General features: G+C 41.8%; 1 protein-coding gene and 1 pseudogene across 2 annotated transcripts; one reads left to right on the top strand and one right to left on the bottom strand.

Annotated features, from left to right (window-relative positions):
* Positions 1-3,862: 3,862 nt before the first annotated feature.
* Positions 3,863-4,681, bottom strand: LOC308616359 (small ribosomal subunit protein uS2-like; annotated as a pseudogene). Its single transcript has one exon. The product of its transcript is annotated as a small ribosomal subunit protein uS2-like (transcript).
* Positions 4,682-14,221: 9,540 nt separating this feature from the next.
* Positions 14,222-17,418, top strand: IL9 (interleukin 9; the record flags this gene model as incomplete). Its single annotated transcript, XM_081232614.1, has 4 exons — positions 14,222-14,503; positions 14,744-14,776; positions 16,020-16,151; positions 17,308-17,418. The coding sequence occupies exons 1-4, from the start codon at positions 14,390-14,392 to the stop codon at positions 17,416-17,418; spliced, it is 390 nt and encodes a 129-aa protein (XP_081088740.1). The 5' UTR covers positions 14,222-14,389.
* Positions 17,419-23,825: the final 6,407 nt, after the last annotated feature.

Raw genomic sequence — 23,825 nt, 5'->3', positions numbered from 1 at the left:
AGAGTGAAGTAAGTCAGAAAGAGAAAGACAAATACCGTATGCTAACACATATATATGGAATTTAAGAAAAAAAATGTCATGAAGAACCTAGGGGTAAAACAGGAATAAAGACACAGACCTACTTGAGAATGGACTTGAGGATATGGGGAGGGGGAAGGGTAAGCTGTGACAAAGCGAGAGAGAGGCATGGACATATATACACTACCAAATGTAAGGCAGATAGCTAGTGAGAAGCAGCCGCATAGCACAGGGAGGTCAGCTCGGTGCTTTGTGACCGCCTGGAGGGGTGGGATAGGGAGGGTGGGAGGGAGGGAGACGCAAGAGGGAAGGGATATGGGAACAGATGTATATGTATAACTGATTCACTTTGTTATAAAGCAGAAACTAACACACCATTGTGAAGCAATTATACTCCAATAAAGTTGTAAAAAAAAAAAAATCTGCATCCTTGAGGCTGCTGAGGACAGGGCTTGTCCTCTGGGTGGAGGAAGACTCTGTGATGGCCAAGATGTCACCTAGAGGGAGGCTCTGTGCTAGCTGATGTCCAGCTTCCAAGACAAGAAGGAGACCTTGCTCTTGAGCTAACATGAAATTCCACCCAAGCAGCTTAGCACTGCTTACAGCACCATCCCTGTCTTGAACAAACTATTCAATCTCTAAGCTTCTAAAGAAAAATTATACATCTAAATTTGTCTTCTATGTTCGTTAAGGACTGAAAGAAATTACATTGGCTTACATAGTCTCTGTTGGGACCCATCTCAGCTGCCCATCCTGATTATCTTTCTGAACAACTGTCCATATGCATCAGCAGAGCAAAAAATTACCAAATATATAAAAATACTCAGCGGTTTAAATGGAACATTCAGAGTAAATAATACTGAATGAAAAGCGCTTAATAAAAGAGCTTCTCCCTCCCCCCACTTCCTGTGTATATATTTTTAACAATTCTTATTCTTACATTGTATCAATAAAGCAAGAGCAGGCTGTTAGGAAAGCAAATAATACGTAACAGTTCTTGAAGATAAAAAATACAATTGCACAACTGAAAAGAAAAAAAACAAAACCCCAGCAGCAATGAACACAGCTAGCTTCCATCTTGCTTTCTAATACCATTCCCCAATAAAAGGAATCCGCACTCTTTGGAGAAATGGCTGATTCTAGGACTGGGGAAGCAAATAGACAAGATGAGCCTGGAATATCTTATAGTACCAGAAAGTAATACAGTGCTCAAAAAATGAAAAAAGCCACAATGATAGGGTCAAAAGGGACACAGAGGACAATTTAAACATCTCCAAAGTGGCTAAAGCTGGAACAATTTGAGCAACCAAATAAATAAGGCAGTATTAGATTGTAACCCAAAGTGTAAAATAAATATTCATGAGTCCATACTGATATAAATAAATGAGGAGACAAATCTCCCATGCAAAAGAATCCCAAATAATTTATGTAGATACTCAGCCCTCAAGAAAATGGAACACAGCTCCCTGCTCCTTATGTGTGGGCTATGTATGGTGACTTCCTTCTACAGAGTACAGTATGGAAAAAGGAGAAAAGAATAATCAACAGTAAGAAACCTGACAAATGCTACCTCAGCCAGATGATCAAGGTCAGCATCAGTAGGGATAAGTCATGTTGATGTATGTACCTTTGATATGATGTGACAAAAATAACAATTGACTTCTGTGGTCTTCCTCCCAAAACACACAACCTCAGTTTAATCATGAGAAAACCATCAGGCAAATCTCAACTGAGGGACACTCTCTACAAAATGCTTGACCAGTATTCCTCAAAACTGTCAAGGTCATCAAAAACAAGGAAAGTCTGAGAAATTGTCACAGCCAAAGAAAGCTTAAGGAGACATAACGACTAAATGTAATGTGGTGTCCTGGATGGGATCCTGGAACAGAACAAGGACATAAAGGAAAAACTAAGAAAATCTGAATAAGGTAAGGACTTCAGTTAATAATAATGTACCAATATTGGTTCATCAATTGAAACAAATGTACCATGTACAGAAGTAACAAATGTACGATGTTAATAGCTGGGGAAACTAGATGTGGGGTATATGAGAACTTTCTGTACTATATTCACAACTGTGTTGTAAACCTTAAACTGTTGTAAAATTAAAACTTTACTAAAGATCAAAAAAGAAGATGGAAAGATGCTGAAGTAAGGTATGGGGGAGAGTGAGCCTGAACCAAATAAATTAGTTAACGGTCTGACAGTGGGTATCAGATTTTGGAGAAAGAGAAGTTGGATGGCTGTATCCAGGGTCAAAGAACTTTAATGGAAATGAAAGCTTTGGTGGAATTCTTAATTAATCATTTTTATAAAAATGGTGCATGATGGGCTTCATGAGCTCATTACATACTATTTGGAATGCACACTGAAAATTTTAAGTTAAAATATTCATTGGTGGGGAAAAAAACCCCAATAGAGGCGGTTAAACAACAGATTGGATTCTGCAAATAACTGAATTGGGAATTAAAGGACCCAATCCAAGAGCTCCCCAAGAAATCAGGAGTAAAAACAATGGTAAGAAATTTAAGGGAGAAACAAAGGCATGAAAAATAAGTTTAAGACATTTCAAAATATGTACAATAGGAATTATAGGAGGGACAAAAATGAAGATTGGTGATCAAAAAACTAATAGAAAGATTTTAACTGGAAGAAAGATTATGATCTTAAGATCAAATGGGCTATTTGCTGGTCAGGAGTAAAAAGAATAGCCACAGCTAGACAAATTCTGGTGAAATTTCTGAGTTCCAAGGATGAAGATCACGTGGATAGGAAGAAACAAAAAGGTTTCATCCAGAGGAAGAAACCAATAGAAACTTCATGAAGTAAGAAAAAAAAAACTGAAATTACAGACTATTAAGAAATTAATAAGAACAAGCAAGCCACACCCCAAAATCTACACAAGGCTGCTGACTGTGTTCAAAAGACTGGCTTCTTATCTAGTAATAACTATGTGATCCTGGGCAAGTTACTTAACTTTATAAAGCTTCAATTCCTCACCTTTAAATAATAATATCAACTACTTCCATGGTGCAAATTATGTGCCAGACACGGTTCTAGGGGCTTTATGTGTATGAATTTATTTATCTCCCCTAACAGGCCTATAATGTAGATTATATGATTATCCCATTTTACAGGTGAAGAAATAGGAGCACAGAGAAGTCACATGCACAAGTTGCAAATGGCAGCAACTGTAGCTCGAGTCTGCACTCATAACCACTATGCTAAAGACTTCTTATGAGGCCTTATGGGGTGTTATGAGGATTCAGTGAGATAATACATGTAATAGTGTACTCAATAACTGGAGCTACTATCTGTTTAAAAAATGAAGCAAACATGTGACTTAAGGAGCTAGCAGAGGAACAATAAAATAATCTAAATCAGGTAAGAAGGAATTAATAAACGCAATAATAATTTATAATTTAGCAAAAATGCTAAATTAGAATAAGAAAAATCATACACAGCATTGATAAATAAAAGCATAACTTGATTGTCTGAAAATAATCAACTATACAACTTTCCTACCAGTTTCACCAAAGAGAAAATGTGGGCAAAATGCACAATATCACTACTTTGTTAGCAAAACTCTGGGATCATCTTCTAGGAAAATGCGCAATAAAAAAAAAATCAAGAAGTGAAAAACCTAATAGAGCACTAAAAAGATTTAAAAAAACAGAAAATGCCAGAGTTAACTTCCGAAAGTCATCAGAACCAGATTTTATGGACAAGTTCTTATGAGAACTTAATTCGTTCAGCAATGCTTTTTTTTTTTTTTTTTAAAGAAACGGTTGTTTTTCGTCAACCTTATTTACATTTTCTGTTTAAGAGTCTGCGGAAGAACAGCTTAAAGTGACTTGGCGGATGTCCCTACCCACTGGCTGCAGTGCCGTCCTGGGAGGCGGGCTGACTCATCTTCAGCGGGGAGTCCCCGAAGAGGGTAGAGGGCCTCTGTGCCTGCAGCCCAGCCTGCCACCTCCGGTTGAGGGGCCGTAAATTCGGGAGCTGGAGCAGTCCGTTCACCCTGAAGTTCCTCCGTGCTTTCAACCTTTTCAGCTGTAGCCGGCTCTCCCTTTGCCATCTCTTCACGGTCTCCGTAGACGTAGAGCAAGCGTGACTTTCCGCGGGTGCTCACGGGACATGGCGCCGCGCAGGCGCAGAACTTCCCCGGCCGGCATCCAGCACATCGGATACCCTGAGTGAGCGCCCTTGCCCATGTGTGAGGCGACAACGTCCACACGGCGCCGAGGAGAGTGTGCCTTTCCCAGAGACATGCGGGGCAGGCCCTGGGATCAGTAACCATCGGAAGTTGCAGTTCCCAGAAGGCTGCCTGGATCTGGTTAGTGAAGTTTCCAGGAGTGAAGTGTCCAGCAATAGGAGTGGTGCCACTGACTGCAGCAAACTTTAGCACAGCCCACTGGCCAGTAGTCCTGGAGGATATGACACGACACCAGCAGGATTTTCAAAGGCAACAATGGCATGAACTGCCAGCAGAAGCTTCTCCTGGTTCTCCTCAGATTTATGATGTAGATACCATTACTTTTTCTTGTGTAAACGTACCGTTCCATTTGGAAGTCAAGGTTGGTGCCACCTAAGTGGGTTCCTGCTGCTAGGAATTTGAGGACATCCCCTCCTTCATTTGCAGGACCTCAAGGGCTCCAGACATTGTGAAAGTTTCCCTTTAAGTTACGACAGGAACCCAGAACAGTGCCACGGACCCCTGTCTAGGTAGAACAGAAAGGACAGCAAATAATCTAATTGCTGTGTCCCAGGCACTGTTGTCACTGGGTTTGTGGAAATGAACAAGAAAAATCCCCTGCTTTCCATGGAGGTGTGACGGAACACTGAAAATTCTCAGGCTAATTAAACTCTTATAAAGTATAGAGAAAGATGGAAAGCTTCCTAACACACTTTATGAGGATAGCATAATCCTGACCAAAACCTGAAAAAGAAAGCACAAATAAAGGAAAATTAAGAATGAACTTATGGATGTAGATGATGCACGTAATGTATTAACACAACAGTTTCCCCTTCCAAAAGAGAATTTGGCCTTTCCTTTAATTTTTTAGTTCTGTTTCCCTGAAAACCAGATGAAGGTAAAATATCAACTGGGCCTGACTGGCAAAGAATGTCTGGACTGGGAGGACTACCAATGAACTATAAATTCCTCATGGGGACATCACAGCCTTGGGCTCCCCTGAATGCAGGGGACTTGGAAGCGCCCCCCATTGGAACTTTTCCAAGAGATATTGACTCCTATGGGGCACAAAGCCTTTAAGCCACCACCATCCTATCCCCTTGCAGTGGGAGTCTTGCTACTTCACACCTGAGCCATCTCATGTGGAGGGCTAAAGGAATGGCTCCTGGATGACCGCTCCCATGGAGAGAAGCAACCAACGCTGCCTTCCTGCAAATTATGTCCATCCTCTACCCTCCGGAGGAGGCAGGTACTGAGTGTGACCTAGGATAGTCTTGTGAGTCTGAATGTTTAGCTGAGTCCATATTTAGCTGAATGTTTGATTGAGCCTAGGAAGACCTCCCAGTGTGCATTACAAATAAAAAATTCAAAATAAAGGAATAGCAAGTTGAATCCAGCAACGTGTTAAAATGGTAATGTAGTATGACCAAATAGATTTTATTCAAGGAATGTAAGGATGATTCAACATTTGGTAATCTATTAAAATAATTTATCACATGAATAAGTGAAAAGATAAAACTCATGGTCCTGACAGGAACTTAAAAAGACACTGTAAAATTGAGAGACATTTCTAATAAAAACTTAGTAAACTAGAAATACAAAACCATTCTTTATGATGAAATCAATAGCAAACATGATATTTAAATGGAAAACACTGAAAGTATTCCCAGTAAAGTGAAGAAAATGGCCACGAGGCTTGCTATGACAACAATGGCATTTCCTTAATTCTAGCTGTGAAATAACAACAACAAAAGGAAACAAGACACAGTATTCTAAAGAAATTGATTATAGCAGCAGGGGTCAGAAAACGGGCTGGCTGCTTGTTTATTTTTAAATAAAGTTTTATTGGGACAAAGCCAGAGCCGTTAATGTATGTAATGTCTCTAGCTACTTCCCTGCTACAGCAACAGAGTTGAAGAGTTGGGACAGAGACCATATGGCCTACGAAGTCTGAAATATCCACTAGCTGGACATTTAAGAAAAATTTGCTGATCCCTGGACTAGAGGATTATTATTTTCAGATGAGAACATCTACTTAAGGAAAAAACCAAGAGAATCCATTGAAAATCATTAAAACTAATAAGAGGGTTCAGTAGTTGGTGGGTATAAGATAAAGATACAAACATTAATCATTTTTCTCTTGTGTTGGATTGCATCATTTGGCCTAGTTCCTCCCTCCTCCCCATATCCATGCTCTTCGCCATATAACTGCTACATCTCCTCTCACCACAGGCAAGGTGCCCTGCTTTGCTCATTGACCAGCCATATGACTTGCTTTCGTACTGGCATGTAGGCAGAAGTGAGGCCTGAGATGAAACTAAGCGTTGGGCTTTACTCCTACATGTCTTCCACTACCATGAAAAGAACTTTTACATGGGATTATCCCAACGGTCTCAGGTATGTGGAAGCCAGGCCCAACCTAGATTAACCAACTACTGCAAACCTGCAGATATATAAGTGAGCCCAGACAAGATCAGCAGAGCTGTGCAGTCAAGCCCACCTGAAGCCCATAACTATATGTGAAATTAATGATTATTGTGGCATGCCACTAAGGTGTTGTGGTCTTTTGCTACATAGCAAAAGCTAACTTCTATACCTATAGTATTAGCAATAACCAGATAGAAAATGTAACCCTGCACTCAATAGCTATTAAAATAGAAAACACTTCATCTCTTTCTTTACCCTTTTTACCCAACTACCTACTCAACATGGCCCCTGGATGCTTAATAGGCATCTCAAACTAAACACATCTAAAACAAAATTCACCCCATCGCAACTCTTCCACTCCAATACCTGTTTCTTCTGCAGTCTTCCTTATGTCAGTTAATGACTCTTCTCTTTATCTCTCATCATTTAGCCAGCCCACCAGCATATCTATTGGCTCTACTTTAAAAATACATCCAGATTCTCAAGTATCTGTCTACCACTATTGATACCACTTTGGTCCAAGCCACCAACAGCTCTTATATAGACCATCTCAATAGCAGCCTATCAGACCTAACTATAAAAGGCAATCAAGTCTTCCACTCTTGTGTCCCAGCTATTCTCCATGCAGCAGCTATTCTTCATGACCTAAAATATAGGTCAGATCATGTTATTCCTCTGCTCAAAGCTCTCCAATGGCTCCCACCTTATTTCGAGTAAAATCTTAAGTCCTCCTCACTGCCTATCATGCTGTATTTGATTTGCTTTCTGGCCCCCTCTCTGACCCCAATGTTTCCATTCTTTTCTTCAATCACTCTACTATAGAAACACTAGCCTCCATGCTGTTCCTCCTGCATGGCAGACACACTCTATCCTCAGGGCCCTTGAGCTTTCTATTCTTACTGCCTGAAATATTCTCCAAGATATCTGCCTGACGCACTCACCCACTTTCTGTGGACCTCTACTCAAATCACCGTATCAGAGATTTAATACTGATCAAAGGGCTTCCCCTGGTGGCGCAGTGGTTGAGAGTCTGCCTGCCGATGCAGGGGACACGGGTTCGTGCCCCGGTCCGGGAAGATCCCACATGCCGTGGAGCAGCTGGGCCCGTGAACCATGGCTGCTGAGCCTGCGTGTCCGGAGCCTGTGCTCCGCAGTGGGAGAGGTCACAGCAGTGAGAGGCCCGCGTACCGCAAAAAAAAAAAAAAAAAATACTGATCAAAATCACTGACCACCTTAAAGAACATAACTCCCACCTTCTACCACTCACTGTTTCCTTACCTACTTTTGATTTTCATGGCACTTATGACCACCTGACATATTACCAAGATATTTGTTTGTTTATTGTCTTTCTCTGCTTTCTAGAATGTAGGCTTCCCAAGACCAAGTATTTTGTTTTGCTCACTGCTTTATCCCCAGAGGCCTAGAACAATGCTCAGGATATAATAAGTTCTCAATAAATACTGTTGAATAAATAGGTAGACCTGGGAATAAACTTCACAAAACTCTGCAAAACCTGTATGAAAAAAGAAATATAAAATTGAATTGAGGGAAATAAAAAAAGGCTTGAATATATAGAGACATATCATCATCCTGGATGGAGAGATTCAATATTTCAAAGACATCATTTTTTCCTAAATTCAGTTTATATTGAACACAATCCCAATTAAAATCCTAATATGATTTTTTTGGGGAGGAAACTTATCAAAAGGATTCTAAAACCAATCCAGAGCTATAAATGTTTGAAGCCATCTAAGGCACTTTTGAAAATGACAAGTAATAAGAAGCAGGCAGATATTCCCAACCATATATTTAGATATACAGAAGAGCCACAGAAACGAAAGGTCACGGTACAATAGCACCAATATAAGTAGACATGTCATTGGGACGAATTGGAGAGTCCAGCTAAGCAGATAAATCCAGTTCACACTGCCAGCTGTGTGACTAAGGTGACAGCCTCTCTGAGCTTCAATTTCCACATCTATAAAATGGGGCTAGTAGGGGCTTCCCTGGTGGTGCAGTGGTTGAGAATCTGCCTGCCAATGCAGGGGACTCGGGTTCGAGCCCTTGTCTGGGAAGATCCCACATGCCGCGGAGCAACTAAGCCCGTGAGCCACAACTACTGAGCCTGCGCGTCTGGAGCCTGTGCTCCGCAACAAGAGGCCGCGATAGTGAGAGGCCCGCGCACCGTGATGAAGAGTGGCCCCCGCTTGCCACAACTAGAGAAAACCCTCGCACAGAAACGAAGACCCAGCACAGCCAAAAATAAATAAATAAATAAATAAATAAAAATTAAAAAAAAAAATGGGGCTAGTAAAGATGGTCAAGAGGCCTGAGTCAGATAATATACATAAAGTGCTTAACATGTCACCTTGTGTGTAGTAAGGGTTCAACAAATTCTAGTGTCTTCCCCAGTGGGATCCAGAACAGGAGTTCTTATCCTTTCTTAATTAGATGGACACTAGTAAACTAGCCATAGCAAAGGGGGTCCCACGGTCTTTAACTAATGTAGGGGCAGGTTTCAGGTAATGATGGGCTGTGTCGATAGGAGGGTGTGAAAATTCCATTGACAAAGGTAGCCTGGATTGTTATTCACCAACAGTGCAGAGGAGGAGAGGGGAGGGGAGGGAAGAGAGGATGCTGGTCTCGGAGCTCTGTAAACTGCATAGGGGCCAGTCTGAGAGCAGTAGGCTCTGTGTCCATGGGACCCAGAATTTCCTTAGGAGGGATGGATGCAAGGGGAGGGTGCTGGGCACTCAGCTAGAAATCACCTCCTTGGGGGAGAAACCCCTAAAGGGATGACAGCACAGCCAGTGGGGTTTGCCCCATCACACTTGATTGAGAAATACTAACTTAGAAATAACTATTTGATTAAGAAATTAGTGCTTGAGGATTCTCATAACTAGTTATCGCTTGGTTGTTTACAGAAAAAAGTAGAATGGGTTTTACTTAGAAACTGAGTGCCTTTTTGGGGGTGTATCATTTTGTGCTGTGGCTTCCTAGAACAAATAACCATTTTGTTTTATTCCCAGAGAAATAATCCATGACACATGGGGTTTTATCACAAAACAAAAATGTCAAACTTTATCTTTAGAACAAAATAACTGGTTGAGTATAATCTTTTGTCATTTAGTGTAAAATATGTTATCTATGCTAAATCTTGGTAAGCATCTTACTCTCCAATCTTCTTGATAAAATAGGTGAGTAATTAATTTCTGAGCTTGGTGTATTTCCTTTGTAAGGGATCATTTGCATACATACATTTTGATACTGAAAGAAATCCTAGAAGCTAAACTTCAAGAGTTGTAGACTTTGCGTAGATAAACATCTGCTGTTTAATGGTGTTTTGAACTGCAGAGCTACAATTTAAGTACTTTTAATTCTTTTCTTTTTTATAACTGAGTGGGTGGGGAGATGGGAAAGAATTGTTAAGAATAGTCACCTCTCTCTCTCTCTCTCTGTTTCATCCTTTACAGATCTGGAATTCTCACACCTGACATGCCTTCCTCATGTAGTTCAATGAGAATTGAAAAGAAGAAGAGATTAAAAAGTACTTCAAATTTCTCAAGGGACTACAGAACAGGAAGGTTTATTTTGTTCATTGCTGAATCACTTTCCTGGCTCAGGTTTTTAAAATGTTATATTTGCTCTTTTTTTGTTAGTGGTCCATGGAGAACATGTATTGGTCATTTCGTAAATAATATAAATTTAATAAGCTTTTACAAGATTAACTGTATTCATCATTCATTCATTTAACCAGTAATTCCTAAATACTTAATATAGACTGCACCCTGGGAATACAAATGAACAAGAGTCAGTCATCGTGTTGGCTCTCACGGAACTTACAGCCCACAAGGAGGAATAGACCCTAAGACAGAATCATGCAAATTGCAAAGACTACTATGGTCATGGAGGGCTTCATGGAGGAGGTGGCTTTTGAGTTGAAACCTGAAGGATGAGAACGGGCCATACATGGAAGAGCTGAGGAAGAATATTCCAGGCAGAGCTCAGCAAGGGCAACAGCCTGGAGGCTGGATATAGAAAGAAACCAACATGACTGGAGGGTGGTAGGTGAGGGGAGAGCAGAGTATGAGCAGAGACTGGGTCAGAACAGACCAAATTTCCAAATGGAAACGTGACTCATTCCTGAAGAAGTATTCCAAATGGAACACTCCTATCCCTCCGTGAGGTAGGCCTAGGTGATCTGCCCCAGATTCCTGTGTGGGTGAGTGTTGATGGTACACTGATGCTTGGAAAGGCTAGATAACCTGCCCAAGGAGCACCAATGTCCACTGATCACCTATCCCCAGCACCAGCTCTTAGCGGGTACATAGGAGGGTGGGTGACCCGAGTCTAGCTGGTCAGGCCAGGATTTGGCCCAGGAAGAAAAGGATGTTAGTTCACCCACTTTTCTTCTGACTTCAATATGCAGAACTGTTCCCAGTAAACCAGGGCCTACTTTAGATACCACTGATGGTGGGTCATGGCTATACCAAGAGAAGATTTTTTGCTCGTGGGACCATCGAGCTCATTCCACAGACAGCTGCAGGAAATGATGGGCCTCCAGCACTGCAGAGAATCAGGCAGCCGAAGATTCCAGGGTCCCCACTTCCTTCCCCTCTGTATGGAGGGCTGACTTGAATAACAGAAGGACAGTGGGAGAAGAGACACGTGAGCCACCAGCTCCTAGCTGTGCCCTTCCCAGGAGTGGGAGATAACAGATGGTATCTTCTGAAAATGAGGAATGTGGTATGTGAACTACCCTTTCTGGTAAAGGGTCAGATAGTCAATATTTTAGACATCACAGGCTATATATGGTCTCTGTAACACATTCTTCTTTGTTTTTATCTGTTAATTATTTTTTAGTAACACTTCGAAAGGATTAAAAACCATTCTTAGCTTTCAGGGCTTACACTGAATCTGGCCAAGTAGGTTACAGTTTGTTGAGTCCTAAGCTAGACTACATTGCCCTGTCAAATTTCAAACTGAGGCTACTTAATCTGCATTACACGCTGCATAAACATTTCTTTTAATCTTTATAAGAATTCTCTGAGATAGGCCTTATATGACAACCGTATCCCCATTTTCCACACTCATAGGTGTTTTATGGTCAGGAGATGGAAGCTTGGAGAGGTCAAGACATCCACCCAAGGCCATGTGTCTAACAAACAATAGAAGCAAGATCTGAACCCAGGCAGTCTGTTCTCAGGCTTCCTGGTCTTAATCAAAACACTATACTATCCCCCACCATTAACTAGAGATACGGCTTTGGACAAATCCATTCGTCTTTCTGGGTACAGCCCCCATCTGTGCAGTAAGAGGGGTCTTCCTCAGTGTGAGAGGCACACCTGATGCTGTGTGGAACGATTTCCATGGTTCATACACACAGCATTAAATAATGTTGATTCACACAGTGAGATGACTGTCCTTTCAAGTCTCTTAAATCTTCCAATGATGTCAGGGAAAAAGGTTCAATATGACCCTCGCATATCTTTTAACATCTCTCCAGCACATGGTATTTTCCATTTCTATAACAGCTTTCCTTTTTTACTGAGTTTCAAGGCTCAGCGCCTTCAGTAGGCAGTGATACCTAGCTAGAATTTAGTATCACTCTTCTATTCTTATTGTTACTTTCTGGTGTTGCTTTCATGGTTTTATTGTTATTGTTTTTTATGATTATTTTCTATTTATGTAAAGTGTTAGTGCTGCTATTGCTGCAATTCTCTTTTCCATTCCTTCATGGTTATAAGATTGCTGCTGAAGCTCCTGCCATCACATCCATGCCCAAACTGGAATAAGTAAAGAGTAAGGGCAGGTTTCAGCTACTTTTATCTCCTACTACCAAGAAAGCAAGAGAATTATACAGACATTGCATTAATCAGAACATGTCACATGGTCGCCTATAGCAGCAAGAGAGGCTGAAAAAGTGAATGTTTGGCTGGACACATTGCCACCCTGAACTAATCAGGGTTCTACCATCAAGGAAAGGGCATAGATACTGGACTCGGTAATAAAAGTGTTTGCCAAAGTCTGGGAAGGCTTTGAACCTTCTTCTTAATGCCTGGAGAGGACAGGCCTGGAAGTTAGAGATGCGGGAGGATTTGGGGAATTAAGCAGAAAGCCAATTTCTTTTTACCTTGTTTGCCACCAAGATAGTGTGGCCACATAGAGCCGCCAAACACCAATGATCCATTGTCGCTCGTAAGGAACAACGTGCAACGAGAAAAGCGATAATGTCACACGCTCTTACAGTAGTAAGAGTAGTGGTGAGAAATCTTACAGGTTTGTCCCCGTTGGCCTCTACGGCACAAAGTGCCAAGCAAAGTGCCTTTTCAGTCTCTATTATGTAGAAGATATATTTTCTTAAGCGCACACACCTCCAAATATGTACCCTAGAAACTAGGTCTGAAATCTTATAAAATCTCAGTTTATGTGCACATTTCTTACTATTTCAAAAACTTTTCACATTAATGATTTGACCCAACAAGGATTTAGTGATGGCCCACTGTTCCCCAGGCACCTTCCCAAGTGCTAAGGATACAGGGGTGAAGTAGACCCACAAGAGGTATATATCCTGATGGAAGAGGCAGACAAAAAACACAGAGAAGCAGGAAAGCCAGAATATTAAGGACTGAACCTGGGAGTCAGACTTCTGGGTTTGAATACAAATTTTGTTGCTTTCTGGCTGTGTGGCTTTGGGCAAATTGTTTGCCTCTCTGTGCCTCAGTTTCCACAGCTATAAAATAAAATAATGAGGATAATTATACTACTTCCTTCATAGGGCTACAGTAAGACTGCTTCCTGGCTCATAGGGATTAGAACAGCTTCTCCAAAGAACCAAGAAGCTAAGGTGCAGACAGCGTTTTAAAAGGTAAAAAAATGGGGATGACAAATTAGTACAGACCTCATTTGATGACTGTACACATTACATGGTTTAATTCCCATAAACTACTTAGAATTGTGACTGGTATGTAATAAGCACTCAATAAATGTTAACTATTATCTTATTTTGAGCATGGAGTTTTTACTGGATGTTGCACAGTGCTATGTAAGTTCCCTAAAGACACTAAGGAATCCTCCAGGCCAGTTTTAACAGGCACTGTGGCTGCATTCTTGTGCTTAAGTTGAAGACTTCCTCCTTCAGTCACTTGTTCCAGGATGCATTTGTGTGAGGTAGGGAATCTGGCCCCAAGCATGGAAGACAAGTTTAAGATTTGGGAGTAAAGTATAGTAAGATTGAGGTAGCAATGACGAGACTGAGCTTGCAAAAACTCTGATGACAGAACTGCTCTCCTGCACTATTTCTCATCCTCCTCGGCCCCCTTCGTCAGAATACCAGTGACTGGCTATTATATCAGCATTTCCAATAAAGTAAAAAGGGGAAAATACAGACCTGGGCTTTCATGGAAAGTATTTTCACTCTCACAACCGGAATCTCTGCCTTCAAAAAAATTATTGTTTTAAGATCTTTAACTTTTCCTGCAGCATCTTGATACCAAACTTTTTGAAAAGCATATTTTTCTGAGGAATGGTATTTCGTGGGACAATGTAACATAGTCTTTGCCAGGTGACTCAGTTTGAGATATATATATACACACAAATATTTTTTCAATGTCAAGTGGCCCAAATTTACAGAGAAAAAGTGGGCATTGGTATCAGTTTGATGTTAGGGTTTTTCCATGTTTGCAGGGCAGCTTTAAATACAACTTGATTTGAAGGCATTTGAAGGCCAAGCTCCAGCCCCTTGTCAAGATGCTCCTGGCCGTGGTCTTTGCCTCTGCCCTGCTCCTCTGCTCTGCGGCCAGCCAGGGGTGTTTGACCTCGACAGGGATCAGGGATGTCGAGTACCTCATCCACAAGCTGCAGGTAAGCTGCAGAAGGGGGCGCCAGCGGGAAAGGCAATTATTAAAAATTTAAGTGAAATATAAGAGGATGAAAAATGCACCACTCACCATGGGTTCTTGTTTCTCCACTTACTTTTTTAGAAACATCCACCTTCAAAATGCAACTGCAGCACCAATGTGAGTAAATGCTCTTCTAAGATCTTTCCAAACTAATTTTAGTTTTCACATCTGGAATCTTCACTCTGAAATTTCTCTTTCGCAGGTGACTGATTGTTTGTGTCTGCCCATTCCTTCGGTAAGTATAGTAAAAGAAAATAATCTTGATCATGTTTTTTTAAAGCCTTTAAGTCAAAATTAATTTTTCTATTTGATATCTGAAATAAGAAACTGTTACTTAGTTACAATTGTTACAGATTAGTAACAATTTTAAAAACCTTTCAAAATCTTGAAATTCTATGCTATTGATATACACATTTCTTTGCATTTAGTCTCCTTGAGAAGTCTGAACACTTTTCGACATTTAAAAAAGAATCTTGAATGTGTTTTTAGATTAGTGGCCATGTGCACAATTAAATCAAACTGGGACTGAGAATATAACAAATGAGATAGTTCATATCGCGCTGTTTTCTAATCCATTTGCTGGTATCTCTAGGGTTGCAAAACAATGTAAATAAAATGATGTCCTTCTGTCCTTCCACTGGCCTAAACTCTCTACATACTTTGCCTTCTCCCTCCCTCCCTCCCTCCCTCCCTATCCTTCTGTTTAGCTGATTTAGAGTGGCTACTGCAAGGTTTGAAGCCTGCCTTCCAGGAGGATAGGGTGTCTGAGATTGTGGGTGGAAGGATAGTGAAAAAGGTTTCCAGGGAGCCATTCCCCACTTTGGCAGAGAGGAAGCGTGGCAGGAATTTCCTGGTTAAGGTGAGGAAGCAGCACCTACCCAAGGTGCTGTTGTGCTTGACTCTCTCACAAGCCAGGCCTGGGAGAACCTGAGCTTTTCACCACAGCTGAGGTCAGGTGTCACTCCCTATCACAGTCCATCTATTAGATGAGAAGAGCATATTATGCCTTCTGAGGAGGAACAACACATTTATGGCCCAGCCCATTCTCTCAGTTTTTAATCCATGGTTTTAGCTACTGCTGAAACAATGGCAGTATTCAACTGGCATATCCCATCAGGCTGGTGTGAAAAGGCTTTTCCTTTCTCTGTACTTTCAAACTCACTATGACAAGACTTGGAACAAGGAAGCATCCTTTGAAAAGTAGACTCAGTGCTGGCTGTTTCCTGGGGTCCACAGACCTCATGTTCCCTGGGGTGCAACATACTGGAAATCTTCAGGGAGTGTCACTGTGGGAAAAGGGCCTTACCTTGAAATATTGAAGATCATTTCCTAGCCTGGCAAGGGACCTGTCTAAAAAACAATGCAAGTTTAGATTACATTGGTTAAATTAAAATAGCCTCTAAAAGCATTCTCTTTGTGATTCCTACTCAAAGCTGTCCTCTGAGTGTTTCTTTTCCTAAATCCTTGTTATTTACCAGGACAACTGCACCACAGCATGCTTACAGGAGGGTCTGTCGCAGATGACCAACACCACAGTGGAAACAAGTTTCCTGCTGATTTTCAATCGGGTGAAGAAAACAGTTGAAGCCCTCCGGAACAAGAAGTGTGGAGTGAGTGTGTTTTTATCTGTGATGTGCTCTGGTTAGTTATTTTTGTGTGAATGTCAATGCCAACTCCATCTGAATGAGAAAGGGTGATAAAGTTGGAACTGGTAGTTCAAGGTTGATTAGGGACATATAAGAAATTTAATCAGACAAGAGAATTAAAGTGAGATCTGCCCGGATGGTTCATTGTTCCCTCTCACTTTAAAAAACACTCACCCCTGTGTTGGCTTTTACTTCTCTCCACCTCTTGAATAATGAAAGAATCTAGCCTGATTGTAATTAGAAGCTAAAATCTAGAGAATCAGGGCTGTAGGCCATACAGTTCTAAATTATCTTAGAGATTCAGTTTGCCGAGTGGATAATCTGGCCTGTAAGTTAAAGTTTTATTTCCATTGGCCAAGGAGGTGTTTAAAGGAAGACACATCCACATCCAGGTGGAAGCTTGTCATCTGCCCTAAATGTCCATCAGCGCGTCCTCTTCTTGAGCATACACCCTGGTCGCTGGAGGAGAGGGGAGGGAGTGAACTTTTTTCATTACCGTCACCATGTGAGGGCCCCTCCTCACTCAGCTACTGAACTGCGGGGGTTTCTGCCATCAACAGCATGCAGTTCTAAATGCCTAATATATACTGTTTCATTGAATACCTACCTTAATGACAGTTGTCAGATTTACCACCCTCACATTGTAGAGGAGGAAACTGAGGCTCAGTGAGGTTAACTGATTTGCCCAAGGCTGCATATTTAATAAGTGGCAGCACTGAGATTTGAACTCTGGCCTATGGGACCCTTAAATCCCGCTCTTAGTCATTGTGCTATAAAATGACCTTGGAAGGACAGCCAAAAAGGACAGTAACAAAATTTTAATGAGGAGATTTAGAGATTTAGGGTGTGTGTGTGTGTGTTAGGGTGTGTGTGTGTGTGTGTGTGTGTGTGTGTGTAGCAAGCAGACCCCTGAAATCCTACTTCAAAGTCAACCACCTATGCCACCTACACAAAATGTTAGCAACTCCCATCCATTTGCTCCATGCCTCGAGCCCCCCACTGCCAGCACACCCCCACCCCCACTGACCATCTCACCAGGCTCTGGGCAGGGTGGTACGTGGGGCTGCTGGGTTCCATACTGTTTTAGTCACTCTGCCTTTGTCAACTTTTATCCCAACAGTCTTTTGCCTGTGAACAGCCATGCAACCAAACCACAGCAGGCAATATGCTGACATTTCTGAAGACTCTCCTGGAAAGTTTCCAGAAAGAAAGGATGAGAGGCAGAGTGTGAAGCTCAAATGTTATTTATTCTATTTATTGAAATTTAGAAAGCCTCCTCTTTAAGTTGTTGCAATTAAAAAATCAAATAAGTCATGCTAAGTCAAAATCAGTTTTAATAGTTTGTTTAAAATTTTATGTCTTTATTTTGGAATAAACAGATCTTGGATAAAAACTCAGTCTGGTCTCTAGGTGCTTATTTGTTCCTTGATGCTGAGAACAAAGAAAGCTACAAGTCTGTCAATGGGCTGATGGGTCAAATACTCCTGTAATAACAGTAAGACTCGTTATCCTCAACACAGACTTGAAGCCTCGTGAACCGTGTCTGGGGCTGTTAGGAACAGGGCCGCACAGCAGGAAGAGAGCGGCAAGCGAGCAAAGCTTCATCTCCCGCTCCCCATCGCTCCCCATGGCTCGCATTACTGCCTGAACCATCCCCCAGCCCCCCCACACCCCCTGTCCGGGGGGAAATTGTCTACCACGAAACCGGTCCCTGGTTCCGAAAAGGCTGAGGGCCTCTGGTTTAGAGGAATCTACTAAGGGCAGTATTTTTCTAGGTACTGGTAAAATTTAAATTGCTTCTCCCTATGGGGCTAGACCATCTTTTGGTACTTTTGGTGTCAGTAATACATAAAATTCAGAGCACCCAGAGCCAGGATTCCTCAAAGGGATTTCTGTCGGTTACAATGTCAAGAAATATCCATGTGACCTGCACAGCAAACAGGGCTTGGCCAGAGGTGAGGTTCTCTGATGATATGGGCAGTGTGGTCCCTGTAGCTGTGCAGCTCCATTAGTGACGGGGGTGGCATGAAATTTGCCCTCCACCTGCAGCCACGCCCCTCCCGCATAGGGGAAATGGAGGAGTTTTAGCAAAGGGGGCCCAGGTCAGGGGAGTGTTTTATTCTTTGGTGCAGAAATGGTGGGTCCATGGGTCCATCCAACCATAATTATTTTAGTCTTGGTTTTGACAGAAAGAGCCGAGTTTCTCAGTGATTAACTGATGGTGACATGTCTATCAAAGGGCAACAAGCTGGATCTCTAAGTCCAGAGGCTTTCTGCTCACTGGTTTAATCTCTGTCTTCCCTCAGTGCTGAAGGCCATCAGGCATGTTGCAGGGGACACAGACCTCCATACAGACAGACAACAGTCATAGTCTGTTGACCCATCAGCTTCCTGAGAAAAGGGAAAACATCACGTGGCAGGGGGGTGGGAGTGGGGTATAGGTTCTGTCGAGGAGGTTTCCTCAGGACCTCTCATAGCATGAGAATTCATGCTCCAGCTATTACTGTTTTTATGAGTATCTCCCAGCATCTCCTATATTATTTCCTCCCTGAGACTCAGAGTCTGACCCCTAAATGTCCTCCGCGTCCTCCCTCTTGGCACCCAGCTCCCAGCACCAGAGGCCTGCCCTGCAGGGTGGGTCGAATGCAGGGTCCGGCTCTGGCTGCTGTGCCGGCTCCCTAGCTGGCCTGTGGATTCCCGTGGACAAAACGCTGAGAAAATGGTCTATCAAATAACATAGTTACTATTATTTATTAATATTAATCATGTAATGATTAAGCCCTTACTCTATATGTACTAAGCATGCATTATCTCATTTAATCTCCTAATAAACCGTAGGAGGTAGGTATTATTATTTCTGTTTTACAGATGAGGAAATTAAGGCTCAGAAACGTTAAGTGACCTTCCCAAGGTCCCACGTGTGCTAAGAGTTAGAGTAGGGATCCAACCCCAGCTATCTCTGATTCCAAACTCTGCTCTCTACATTCTGCTCCTTTCTTACTCTGTGTATATCGTGTCTGTGTTGTGTTCCCTCTGACTACAGTCTGACGGTAAAAAAGATTCATAATAATATGGGTCCACATCCCATTTTCCAAAAACCTGGGGGCCAGAGAGCTTTCAGAATTCAAACTGTTTACCTGTTTAGAAAGAGAATACACAGTTCACACTTCATACATTACACAACATCCATAGCAGGGCCTGGGGCAGGACCCTGTAATTAAACACATTAATATTCTGCAAAAAACAGAGGGGCGATCGCGTGAGGTAGTCAGCTTTGGCAACCAAATGAGTCTCAACAAATCTTGGGCTTTCAGAGCTGCTTGGATTTCAACATTATGATAAGGGATTTGTGGGCATTTCTTTAGCTCTGGCCCCACTTACAGAAAGGGGGGCCCTCTCTTTGCACTGGGCACCTCCAGGAGGGACGGAGACCTCTGTGGCTCCCTGGACAGCCCGCCGTGGCATCCAGGTCGTGTCAGCAGGGCCTTCTCCTCTCCTCTCCTCCATCCGGGTTTTCTGAATGACTGGCCCCAGACGCAGAGCTGTGCCACATTATACAACATGGTTTACAGCCTGCAGCCTTGGAAGCTGTCCCCTCAGCAATGCTCACCCCACACGGGCATCACAACAAGGACAGACGCTGGTGGTTGGTGATGGTTTCACAACACAACCTGGGGATGCAATCAGCTGCTGGAGAAGATGGGCAGAGAGATAACCTGAAACCCACTGTCACAGCTTAGTCACCAGCAGAGCTTGGCGGTTTCCCTTGGCTTTTCTGCAAAGGTGGCATTACCCACCGGATGCACCCCTGCAGCCAGTTCAAAGCAGGATTCTCAGGGCCTGCCTGTGATGAGGTGCCCTGTCATTGCTCCCCTTCCTGTGCCAGAGGAGATGAGATTTATCTAGAAGTCACCTTGGAGAAAGGAGAAAAAGAAGGACTAACATTTATTGTTTGCTGTGTACCAGGCACTCGGTTAATGATGTTTTGTTCAATATCTAGTTGGATCTTTACAACAAGCCCATGAGGTCAGTGTAGAATTATTGTCTGCAATTATGCCTAGTGCGCAGATGAGGAAACTGAGGCCCAGAAAGTTTACATGGTTACATAACTTGCCAGGGGCAAACTGCTCACAAGTGGAAAAGCCAAGATTCCAGCTCAGGTAACTGACTCAAGAGCTACATTCATAAATCTGACCCACAGGAGGGTGTCGGCTCTCAACACAGTCAGTCTCAACAACCCGGCTGTCTTGTCCAGGTTGCCAGGCCCCCAGCAGAGTTGTGCCCAGGAGATTCCAGATCAGGGCACATTGTCACTGGCCAAAGCCAAGCCCAGATGCTTCTGGCCTGAAAGCTGACCAGTCCACATCCATCTGTCTGTCTCTCCCTCTCTGCCCATCCATCCCATTTGAGGCAGGAAGATACTGTGCAGCCTCAGCCCTGCAATTCCTTTCCTACCCTGCTCCTCTCCTCATTCATCCCAGACCAACACCTTTCTTCTTCTGCGAAGGGAGCGCTCAGCAGAAATGCAAAGACCATTCACCCATTGAAAGTGTACAACTCAGTGGATTTGAGTATATTCACAGGGCTGTGCAACCATCACCACAATCTGATTTCAGAACATTTTCATCACCCGCAAAAGAAACCCTGTAAACATTAGCAGCCATTCCCTATCCTCCCTTCCCTCCAGCCTAATCAACTAATAATCTACTTTCTGTCTCTACTGTATACATTTACCTCTTCTGGATTTTTCCTATAATTGGAATATGACGTGTTCTTCTGGGACTGGCATCTTTGACTTACCATGATGCTTTCAAGGTTCATTATGTTGTAGCACATATCAGTACTTCATTTCTTTTTATTTTTTAATTTTTATTTTAAAATTATTATTATTATTATTTTTTGGCCACACCGTGCAGCATGTGGGATCTGTTTCCCCACCAGGGATCGAACCCACGTCCCATGCAGTGGAGGTACAGAGTCTTAACCACTGACCACCAGGGAAGTTCCACTTCATTTCTTTTTATAACCAAATAATATTTCTTTGCATGGATATACGGCATTTTATTTATCCATTCATCAGTTGATAGACATTTGTGTCGATTCCACTCTTTGGCTATTAGGAATAATGCTGCTATGAACATTCATTTAAAGGTTTTTTGTGTGAACATGTTTTCATTTCTCTCGGGTATATACCTATGAGTGGAATTGCTAGGTCATAAGGTAATGCTACGTTTAACTTTTGAGGAACTGCCAAACTGTTTTCCAAAGTGGCTGCACCATTTTACATTTCTACCCAGCAATGTATGAGGGTTCCAATTTCTCCACTTCTTTGTCATCACTTGTTATCTGTCCTTTTGATTATAGCCGTCCTAGTGGGTATAAGGTGGTATCTCGTGGTAGCTTTGGTTTGCTTTTCCCTTATAACTAGTGATGCATCTTTTCATGTGCTCATTGGCCACTTGTATAGAGATGTCTATTCAAATCCTTTGCCCATTTTTTTTAATTTTTGAATTTTATTTTATTTATTTTTTTATACAGCAGCTTCTTATTAGTCATCCATTTTATAAACATCAGTGTATACATGTCAATCCCAATCGCCCAGTTCAGCACACCACCATCCCCATCCCCCCGCTGCTTTCCCCGCTTGGTGTCCATACATTTGTTCTCTACATCTGTGTCTCAACTTCTGCCCTGCAAACCGGTTCATCTGTACCATTTTTCTAGGTTCCACATATATGCATTAGTATACGATATTTGTTTTTCTCTTTCTGACTTACTTCACTCTGTATGACAGTCTCTAGATCCATCCACGTCTCAACAAATGACCCAATTTCGTTCCTTTTTATGGCTAATATTCCATTGTATATATGTACCACATCTTCTTTATCCATTTGTCTGTGGATGGGCATTTAGGTTGCTTCCATGACCTGGCTATTGTAAATGGTGCTGCAATGAACATTGGGGTGCATGTGTCTTTTTGAATTATGCTTTTCTGTGGGTATATGCCCAGTAGTGGGATTGCTGAGTCATATGGTAATTCTATTTTTAGTTTTTTAAGGAACCTCCATACTGTTCTCCATAGTGGCTGTATCAATTTACATTCCCACCAACAGTGCAAGAGGGTTCCCTTTTCTCCACACCCTTCCCAGCGTTTGTTGTTTGTAGATTTTCTGATGATGCCCATTCTAACTGGTGTGAGGTGATACCTCATTGTAGTTTTGATTTGCATTTCTCTAATAATTAGTGATGTTGAGCAGCTTTTTATGTGTTTCTTGGCCATCTGTATGTCTTCTTTGGAGAAATGTCTATTTAGGTCTTCTGCCCATTTTTGGATTGGGTTGTTTGTTTTCTTAATATTGAGCTGCATGAGCTGTTTATATATTTTGGAGATTAATCCTTTGTCCAATGATTCGTTTGTAAATATTTTCTCCCATTCTGAGGGTTGTCTTTTCGTCTTCTTTATTGTTTCCTTTGCTGTGCAAAGCTTTGAAGTTTCATTAGGTCCCATTTGTTTATTTTTGTTTTTATTTCCATTACTCTAGGGGTGGATCAAAAAAGATCTTGCTGTGATTTATGTCAAAGAGTGTTCTTCCTATGTTTTCCTCTAAGAGTTTTATAGTGTCCAGTCTTACATTTAGGTCTCTAATCCATTTTGAGTTTATTTTTGTGTATGGTGTTAGGGAGTGTTCTAATTTCATTCTTTTACATGTAGCTGTCCACTTTTCCCAGCACCACTTATTGAAGAGACTGTCTTTTCTCCATTGTATATCATTGCCTCCTTTGTCATAGATTAGTTGACCATAGGTGTGTGGGTTTATCTCTGGGTTTTCAATCTTGTTCCATTGATCTATATTTCTGTTTTTGTGCCAGTATCTTATTGTCTTGATTACTGTACCTTTATAGTATAGTCTGAAGGCAGGGAGTCTGACTCCTCTGGCTCCATTTTTTCCCCTCAAGACTGCTTTGGCTATTAGGGATCTTTTGTGTCTCCATACAAATTTTAAGATTTTTTGTTCTAGTTCCGTAAAAAATGCCATTGGTAATTTGATAGGGATTGCATTGAATCTGTAGATTGCTTTGGGTAGTATCATCATTTTCACAATATTGATTCTTCCAATCCAGGAACATGGTATATCTCTCCATCTGTTGGTATCATCTTTAATTTCTCTCATCAGTGTCTTATAGCTTTCTGCATACAGGCCTTTTGTCTCCCTAGGTAGGTTTATTCCTAGGTTTTTTATTCTTTTTGTTGCAATGGTAAATGGGAGTGTTTCCTTAATTTCTCTTTCAGATTTTTCATCATTAGTGTATAGGAATGCAAGAGATTTTTGTGCATTAATTTTGTATCCTGCAACTTTGCCAAATTGATTAGCTCTAGCAGTTTTCTGGTGGCATCTTTAGGATTCTCTATGTATAGTATCATGTCATCTGCAAACAGTGACAGTTTTACTTCTTCTTTTCCACTTTATATTCATTTCTTTTTCTTCTCTGATTGCCATGGCTAGGACTTCCAAAACTATGTTGAATAATAATGGTGAGAGTGGACATCCTTATCTTGTTCCTGATCTTAGAGGAAATGCTTTCAGTTTTTCACCATTGAGAATAATGTTTGCTGTGGGTTTGTTGTATATGGCCTTT

Source organism: Mesoplodon bidens (assembly GCF_964165515.1).
Source record: "Mesoplodon bidens genome assembly, chromosome: 4".
NCBI lineage: Eukaryota > Metazoa > Chordata > Mammalia > Artiodactyla > Ziphiidae > Mesoplodon > Mesoplodon bidens.
This window is presented reverse-complemented; position numbering and strand designations above follow the sequence as displayed.